The following is a 9,297-nucleotide window of genomic DNA, read 5'->3' as shown; positions in this document are numbered from 1 at the left end:
TAACGCAATGACTGCATCAACATGCAAACGACCTTTTTTTTTTTGCAAATCATTTTATTAAACCAGTATTTACAGGCAGTTTGTGTTTGCACTAAGAGCTCAGCAAAACCCGTCTGTCTCCCTGCTCTGCCGCTAAATTTCCTGAACTAAAATCTCTCGCCGGTCGTGTGAACTCGCCTTCGGATAGATTCGGTTTCTGGAACTACAGCGATAAGATCAACAACCAGGATGTGAAGACGTGATACAGGAGGCACAAGCTGAATTCAACCATTAGAAGAACTTTGTACTGATGATGTTGCACCACAGAATATGGCTTTATTGACATCTCCTCTCGTGTTTGAAGAACAAATGAAAGACTTAAGAACATCTATCGGGCACAACGGTCCTGGAAAAGCCACAGTCGACTCCTCCCTTGTTCGCGTCCGGCCGTGTCGACGTGTCAGCAGCGGCCCGTCAGTTACTGAACGGTCACACAGGAAGTGATGTTACCGTTCAAACTGACCAAGATGCCAACAGTTAAGACAAAAAAAAAAAAAAAACCCACCAGGCATTCATTCATTTTGGGACATGGACATAATTTCAGTTACATTTCACTATACAGAGCACCGTTCCTAAGTGCCAACCCAAGCTTCAATACGGCGCGGAGCTGTTTGAGCGATCAAACCGGCTGGAAAAATACAATCTTAGTTCATTTCATTCATTCAGTCTCGTTCACTTGCACCTGAGTTCCTACGTGCTGCACTTCAGGGAGGACATGAAGAAACATGCACACCGCTGACAGAGAGGCTTGCTAATAAGTACAGCAGTAAATTCGTCCACCGTCTGAACCTCCTCTTTTTTTTTAGTCGCTGGCAACAATAATGACGACATTTAAAGTTGATTTTTAAAAAGGGCTTTTGGTTCAATTAAAATACTGCTCTGCTCCGACGCTGCTGCCGCTGCCGTCGCCGTCTTGTACAAATAGGCAGAAAAGCTATTTTAAAAATGGGACTTAAATCTGCCATCCTCCTTTCCATCTGTCCTTTTACGTTTAAATAGAAACGATGAAGTGACAGTCCAAGGAAGACAGCTGAGAAGCTCAATTAAAAAAAACAAAAGACAAACCGTAAACAGAACTTGCCAGATACACAACTCGTCAGCGTTCAAAAACAAATGAGCATTTACATATTCGGGGTGCACTGATCAGCCTAACAGCTCGGTTCAGTACTCAAGAGTTACTTTAATGCAAGACACCGCAAGCTGCAGTTTAAACCATATGAAAATGTAGCATTTGACCTATTTCGCCACCAAATAAAGGTAGAAAAATGTTTCCTATTTCATAAAAAAAAAACTGCAGAAGTTTATTTTAAATCATCTCAATATTAAATGAATAGATTCTTGGTTGTGCATGTATACTATGAAGACTATTATCTATATTTGTTAGACATCAGAGCATCCCTCGTTTTGATAAAGACAAGCAAGAAAAACAAAAGATACAAATTTAATGAGCCAACATCTGAAAACTTAAAAACATGAAAGGTGATGTCTGGTATTATTGCTGGGAAGAAGCTGCTGCACAAGTACCAGCTCATCTCATTTTTGATATGGCCCCTCGTGTCTCCTCTTCTCCGAGCCGTCCTTTGATCAAGTCTTTGCTTCTTGCCTTGCTGGCGTCCTTCGACGGAGCCACTGGGGGGGCTGAAGGAGGAGGGAGACGGAGGTGAGGGGCGTCTCTTAAAGGGGATCATCACAGTGAGTCCAGAAGATGTCCATAATCACAGTGCCGAACAGACTGGAGTGAGGGGGAGAAGAGAGCGTGTTGCTATTGGACTTCCTCCTGGAGCTGGGCAGGGATGCGGCTGAACTCGCAGCCCATCTGATTTAAGGGAACTGAAGGAAGGAAGTCTCGAGAATACAGTACTGCTTTTACTCTCCGGCGGCCCTTCGTCTCTCTCCCCTCGATGGCTGGGGGCCTTCGAGGCCCGCTTATCTGTGCTGCCGGAACCCTTGGGTGCCGTCTGGGCCGGCTGGCTGCCGGAGAGTGTGATTGTTTGATCGGGTGTCCTCCGAAGGCAATGTCGAGTTATTGCGCCCTGGTCTGGCGGGAAAAAAAGAGGACATGAATCAGGGACGGCAGCTTCTCCCACCTGCGAGACGGAAACTGCTCACCGGCACTTCTGGTTTCCAATCTGGTGAACTGTCCTAAGAAGTGGATCCCTGCAGCCTCACATCAAACACATCCCCGCGCGGGACTTTAGTCAGTGTTACCTCGGTTTTAGGAAAGTCTCCTTCAGAATTAGATGATTTGAGGCTGACGCGGTTTTTACACGGCCTATTCTCTCCTCTACCTTCGGGGTTGTTTTTTTAATTCCTTTTGGCCCAATTCACTGCCATTCAAATCCAGAAACACTTCCACTTTCTCTTCCATTAACTCAAAGGCAATCACGTGATGCAAAGTTTCATCAGAAAGCTTTTTGCGATCATTGTTAGTCACTTTTCAATCAAAACACGGTCGAGCCAAAACAACAGACAGACAGAATGTGCTGCTGCCGGCTGGAGTCTGACGGAAAGTTAAACCAAAAGTAACATCAGATCGAGACGTCACAACCCTGCAGACGTGTGGGATCTGAAAGTTCATCTGATTCAGCTCAAAGGAGTCCAACTGTTTTAGTAGTTTACCGTAGTTGTCGGTCTGATTTTTAACTTGTGTTGCTGCCATTACTTGACTTATTAAAAGTTTTTTTTTTTTTTTATCGCGTTAACATTTCTAATTCAAGGTTTTAGTCTGACAGCCGTATCCTGTAAATACTGGAGATCACGGTGGAGTGAAAGACTCTAAAATCACACCATTTCATTTCTCTCGGTTAAATACTCTTCATACAGTCTTAAGCACAACGAGAAATAAAGTCGTTACCGGAGCAGTTCAGCAAGTTTTTATCAGGCTGAGAGGAAAACCTCGTCCGCCGTTTCCGCTCGGTGACGGTTACCTGTCAGTGTTGGGCTTGTCCTGAGGCGTCTCCTCTGGGCAGGCGCTGCCCAGTATTCTCTTCCTGGCCTCGGCGTACTCCGCTTCTCGCTGGGCCAGAGACTTGACCTGCGGCGTGGGCCTGCTCTGATTCAAGGGGGATCCCAGCGAGCCGTTACTCGCAGGCCGCTTCAGGATGCGAATCTGGGGCGGGGGTGCTGCTGGTAAAGACTCGTCCTGTATCATCACGGTGGTCTTCAACGGGGATCGGGAAGAATTGCTGGCCTCCCTGCGGGCAAAACAACAAGGCACGGTCCAACTAACGTCATTAATATGACAGGCAGGAATTATAATGATGATATTTTATGGTCAGGCAAGTCTAAAATAGTTTGTGCATCACAGTAGCTGCATTTGAATTATAACCAAGACACACACAAAAGTATAGATTTGATCTGGGGTTAAGTGCCACGTCTAATTTTAAGACTGACTGGTTCACCGCTTCAGTCGAACCCGTCCAAACACGTACGCTGGTATCTGCGTTTGATTGGGAACAAGTTGTATTCTCTGTTTCGGACACAACACCAGTTTCTTAAATGGTTGGCAAATGATATTTGAGCAGGTGTTTATTTGATGGAGCAGTTTTGACTTTGACGTAGTGGACACACACTTGTACCACGTGGTATTCCAGTACTGAAGAATACTCATGACCTCCGAAGTAAAGAACGGCAGAAGAACTTGTCGACAAAATTATTTGCTTTGTCCTTTTGCAGACAAGTTGTGTCCTTTAAAGACAACAGACGAGTGAGGCAACTTTACACAAATGACGCAGACATCAATGAGCTTATATGCAAAATGTACGTCCTCGGTACAAGGTGTGATTTTCTGATTTGTGAGGATATGCTGCACTTTCCGGTGATGATGAATTCACTGTGAAAACCACTGTCAAATGTTTTACTGTTGTTGTGTTCAGGTGTGTGTTAATACCAATACACAATAAAGTCTAGTTATCCGCGGGAACTGAAGAAAACGTAAAAGAACACACATTTGGACCTTTTTTTTTTTTTTTCTTCAACGTTTGAGGTCCTTACATTTCTCTCTGGTTGATCCGCAGCTTCTCTTCTAACCGTTTTTCCATTTCCTGCGGGGGGGAGGGAAAAAAAACAGTCCAGTTAAGTGTGCAGGTAAAGAAAACAACACGGTCTGATCGACAGAGGTGCAGCAGGTAGTAAAGACGGAGAGTGGACGGACAGCGGGGTTGGGTTACTACCTATTTATAAACGTGTAGGACAGCTGCCAAGTCCAAACAGACCGTGTTCAGCTCACCAACGTGAGCCGGCTGACAACTTCCACTAAGAGGTGAGCTGAGGTTTCTCAGTAGTGGCAGCCAGATACGCTGAACAGCTCTGCGGGGGGGGGGGGGGGGGGGGGTCAACCCCGAGAAGCTGCCCGGACGTCCCTGACGTCACGACCCCGGCCGAACTGACGTGACGTCAGCTCGCTGACGTCGGTGGATGTTCCCGAACCCGCCGGTCCAGAACAGAACGGAACCAGCTCGGACCACCGGAACTTGTGCTCGACATGGACCCGACAAACCGGGCAAAGCACCGAGTTACTCACAGCGAGCTGACGCTGTGGCGTTGTGACGTCACGGCTGGTTTTTAGGGTCAAAGCTTCGTTGACAAATAAGCGACGATCTTCAGGAAGTCTTCCACGTGTTCACTTCGTAACAAAAACACGTTTCCGCCCTCTTGAAGCTCTTCACAGGAAACACGTCTGTCGGGTGTCTGAGGAAGTCTGTTTCTAACGTGACGGTTTTTTTTGTTTTTGTTTTTTTCAAAAAGAAAGTTGCCGTGTTTACGAGACGTACGCCGAATTGAATACAAGACGACAGCGGGTCTGGACACGGCCTTCAGTTGTCTCCCGCGACGCGCGTTCACCTGTCAGGAGACAAACGAGCTCATAAACGACGTGTTTACTGAGGGAGCCACGCAACGGGGCAGCTAGCTTCTAGCACAGCGTTAGCCAGCCCCAGCCTTTAGCATGTCCCCCTGGACGTCCCGTCCCGCGGGTCCAGCTCGTCGCGCGGAGCCGCAGCCGCCAGCTGGGCGTTTACGAGGTGCAACATTAACGCATTACCGACATTTAACGCAAGAATGACTCCGAAACAGCCGCTTGGGCTCGTTACGTCCGCGTTAAGCCCGACTAGCTCCGCCGCTACTTGACGTCAGCTTCGCCCAAGTTTCTTGGAGCTAACGCTAGCTGGTAGCCACATTGTTGGCCCGCGGCACCGCGTCACGAGACCCGCCGCGAGCGGAGCCGTCGTTATTAAAATCATCACCCGCGAGCGCGCTCGTCGTTAACCGAAGCCGTCGCGAGGCTTTCGTTATTTACCCCACTGTCGGCGGCTTCCTCCCAACTTTCAGCGACCTCTTCATCCATGTTTCATTTTCGCTCAGACACGCTGAGCTCCTTCAGGTCCGCCTCTCGGCTGTCTGCGGGCCGTGACGTCACTCTGACGGATTTCCCCTCCCTCCCTTACCTCCCCCCCTCCCCCTCCCTCCACTAACACATCGGCATACATAATATCCAAATATGTTATACGGGGGTGTAATTTCACATACTCTTTATTACTGTAGCTCTTCCAATGATGATGATACTAATCACGATTATATTATGATACTGTTAAAATCTGGACATTCAGATATGGTGGAAATTTAATTACTAAATTACAGGAACTTTTACTTTAGCATCTCATTTTAAACTTCAAGTTTCCTCATACATGAATTCACTTACATATAGACAGCATTTCCGTTTGATATCGACAACCCGCAACTCTTCCGTGGTGTTAAAACATTAGACGATCATGTCCTGGTATGTCCTGCTGTAGACACAAACAGCGAAGGACAGTTGCCTAGTCAGCAGAGATTTCTTAACCAAACCTCACAATTAAATATGAGTATTTTAATCAGTTGTGTCAGACGACATATTTGATGTCTAATGAACATACTCAGTGTGTGTATGCATGAACACATCTGATTCCTATACATACTTATATGGAATTTGATTACAGTGTGCTGCAACATAAAGTTCATTGAGGCTCGGAGCTTCCCATACAGCCCATATAGTTTTAATAGTCAGTAGTCTCAGAGATGATGAGTCCACTTAGAGGTATCAGATTACTTCTTTATTTGTGTCTCTGTATTTAAAGTAATCATTTCTAAGAACAATAAATGCACGTTCTTGTTTGCGTTGGGAGCGTTTAAACATTGTTCTATCAAGCATCGCCTCAGTTTGGAGTCCTATTGTGAGAAGGCTGTTTCTATTTGGACACCTGGGGGCAGTATTTGTTGAACCACAGCTGATGCTTTTAATCAGAGTTAGATCAAAGGCTCAAACTCGGTTTGGAGCTTGTGTGAACAGTCTGTTTTTAAATCACTTGATAAAAAAAAACCTGGCAAGAAATCTTCGTAACCACGTGTTCACAAAGCTGTGCACATTATATAATCTTAGGAGGCATCACTTTGTGAGAGCAGGTTATTTTCATCAGGCCATAAAATAAAAAAAATACAATGTTCAAAATATTACAAAATGTGGAATGAATTGCGTAACAATTAAGCTGTTGATCAAATTGACAGGACAGATAGATATGTGAACACAAATGTTTGATCTTAATCCAGAACCACACACTTATCTTTCTTAATGTTATCTTGATTTAATAAAGTAAAGCAGATGTGCTCCGACATCATGCAGTTATCTTAAACATATCGGGGGTTTACATAATACTATAAAAATGTATTGAAATTTAAAATGAGACTGGCTGATAACACCACATGTGCTGTTTGTTTTCACAGGACAGGCGACACACAGAAATGTTCTTTTATTGCTTCCGCACGGGATTTCCTTCCTCATTATCATAGTTATGTTCTCAGATAAGAGACACTTCCAAATTATATGCTGTCAAAGCATTTGGACCGGATACACTGGAACTGATCTGGACTAACATAAAAATGAACCCATTAATCTGTCTGAAATGCATGTTTCAGCTTTTCTTAGTGCCATATTGTCTGATTGTGTCTGGAAATGTTTCTGTTTTATGGTGTAATATAAATAATGGGTATAATGTATACAGAATACATGCTCTGTAATATAATTTTTTCTCATGATGAGCAGATTGTACTGTACAGCTCAGAGAGATGACCTGAGATTTTCAGTCATTGAGATATGAGCTGTGCATAGTGCTGTCCTGATGGATACATGTACCGGACCAGGTCACCAAAAATATTTGGCTTCATCCTCTGAGAACAATTAACATCCAGCTCTGTTGATTAGAAACTACTTCCCAGGAGAAGGGGTTTCCTGGCACAACTTTTCATGACTTTTCATGAGGCAGAGGAAGCACCAGCAGTAAACCCAAAGGTGATCTACCTGTCAGAATAAAACACTCTCCATCTTGACCACCCTTTTGTATTCACCCTTTTTACACTGATTAACATGCCATACCAAGTAGTTTTAACAAATTCATATTTACTTTATGGGACTTTGAGAATGATGACTGTGTGTTTCTATCTGCACGAGCCAAGAGTGTCAGAATGAGCCTTAATAAACTTTATTCCTGTTTTTGATTACTGGATTTTAAATGCTATACGGTGATCTACGGTTTAATTCTAAACCCATTCCATCATTTCTATTTATTTTGAATGTTTGTTGTAAAAATTGGTCTTCATATTAAGTGTAAATTACTGAATGCTGTGTTTCTGCACCTAAGTCTACAAATATATCAGTCAGGATAAATGGCATGAATTAATAATCAATTGTCAATAAGCATTGTCACCTCACAGCAAAAAGGTTCCGGGTTCGAATCCGGTCCTGGGCCTTTCTGTGCAGAGTTTGCATGTTCTCCCTGTGCTTGCGTGGGTTCTCTCTGGGTTCTCCAGCTTCCTCCCAACACCCAAAACATGCACCTCAGGTTAGTTGGCGCCGCGGTCGTGGCAGCCTGTTGCAGCAGCTCCCCCTCGGGATGCTGCTGTAGCGAAAGAATTTTCCCTTCGGGGATTAACAGAGTACAATAAAATAAAATAATAATAAAAAAAATGTTGTGGGAAATCAAATTGCTGTGTTGTAGCAGAAAACAAAGTGGCCACTTTGGTGGAGCACAAACTAGTGCTCTTTAAAATTCAGTCAACCCTCCAACGTTGCAGGGCTGCAACACTGCAGTTTTATTTCAACATATTTTGATCAGGACTTTTGTACAATTTTGATTGAACATTTTTCACATTGGTTCATCAGACACAGAATCCTACAAAATTGATCAATTCTACTGGTGAAGTTCGCCATGAATCATGGATTTGTGTAATTTTCCTTAAGAATGAGAACATTATTCAGGTGTTTAACACAGTTGAATTGAATTTCAGCGTAGAACCTCCTCATTGGTATTTTGCTGTTCATTCGAAATGTCCAAGCTCTTTCCCTCCTGACGGGACTCCACTATGGACACCGGTGAACGTAGTATCCTGTCAAGTATCCCAGGATGTACATGGATACCAGTGCAGCGACGCCTCCTGCTGCCTTCACCACTGTTCCAATGCTGCCGACACACACGGTGTTGTAGATCCTGTGGATGTGATAGAGAGGGAGGCGGAGTCAGGTCGAACAATATTTGTTCTAATATTGTCACTCTAACGCACTTTTATCTGATTTCACCAAATTGTCTCCTTAGTTTGACTATAATGATTTTACAAAGCATATCAGGCTGTTGGGTGTAGAAGCTTATTTGTAACACAAAATTACCCTTTTTCAGCGCCATCAAACACAGACACAAATTTAGTCCATACATGTCCTACAACTCTATGGGTTTGCTCCTCGGTAGCATCAGAACATTATAAATAATATGCAAAGTATATTCGATCTGCATCTTTATGTTGCAGGCACTATTTAATCTCACCTCATCGCAGTAGACTGTGAAGCCTCCACGTTCATGTGGATGTTGTTCTCGTTCCAGCGATCATACTGCACCCTGCCGGCACTGTCGGCGTCCATGTGGGAAGTCGTTTCTTTCCTCAGAGGTTTATCTGCTGGAATCAGAGCTCACTCACTGTTTGACCCTTCAGCCTGGACACAGGAACTCCGACACAGAGTTGCCTGTGTGGAACAAAATCACTATAAAATAGGCAAGTTGACCTTACTTAAAAAGATCTAGGAAACCGATTGTCTTTAAAAATGCATTGAATAAAACTATTTATCATGTTTACTTTGTATTCACCTCTTATCTTATAATAAAGTTGTATTTACTTAATTTTATGAAGTTGTTCCAGCTTTAAAATGGCAAATGAAATGAACTTGTTCCTTCCAGGTGC

The 9,297-nt window shown here is 44.0% G+C and overlaps 1 protein-coding gene across 1 annotated transcript; it reads right to left on the bottom strand.

Moving 5' to 3' along the window:
- Positions 1 to 33: 33 nt before the first annotated feature.
- Positions 34 to 5,445, bottom strand: szrd1 (SUZ RNA binding domain containing 1). Its single transcript, XM_069140150.1, has 4 exons — positions 5,336 to 5,445; positions 4,033 to 4,082; positions 2,967 to 3,233; positions 34 to 2,077 (listed from the first exon to the last, which is right to left on the bottom strand). The coding sequence occupies exons 1-4, from the start codon at positions 5,381 to 5,383 to the stop codon at positions 1,966 to 1,968; spliced, it is 477 nt and encodes a 158-aa protein (XP_068996251.1). The 5' UTR covers positions 5,384 to 5,445; the 3' UTR covers positions 34 to 1,965.
- Positions 5,446 to 9,297: the final 3,852 nt, after the last annotated feature.

This window comes from Embiotoca jacksoni, unplaced genomic scaffold (assembly GCF_022577435.1).
Source record: "Embiotoca jacksoni isolate LCO1_2020_lvr unplaced genomic scaffold, fEmbJac1.0.p SCAF_9, whole genome shotgun sequence".
NCBI lineage: Eukaryota > Metazoa > Chordata > Actinopteri > Embiotocidae > Embiotoca > Embiotoca jacksoni.
This window is presented reverse-complemented; position numbering and strand designations above follow the sequence as displayed.

Bases quoted from the DNA above. Each gene is read 5' to 3' on its own strand.
- szrd1 (XM_069140150.1), bottom strand. From the start codon at position 5,383: ATGGATGAAGAGGTCGCTGAAAGTTGGGAGGAAGCCGCCGACAGTGGG. The intron at 4,083-5,335 runs GTAAATAACGAA...TCCCCCCCGCAG, and splicing joins AGGAAGCCGCCGACAGTGGG to GAAATGGAAAAACGGTTAGA. The intron at 2,078-2,966 runs GTAACCGTCACC...TTTTCCCGCCAG, and splicing joins GACAAGCCCAACACTGACAG to ACCAGGGCGCAATAACTCGA.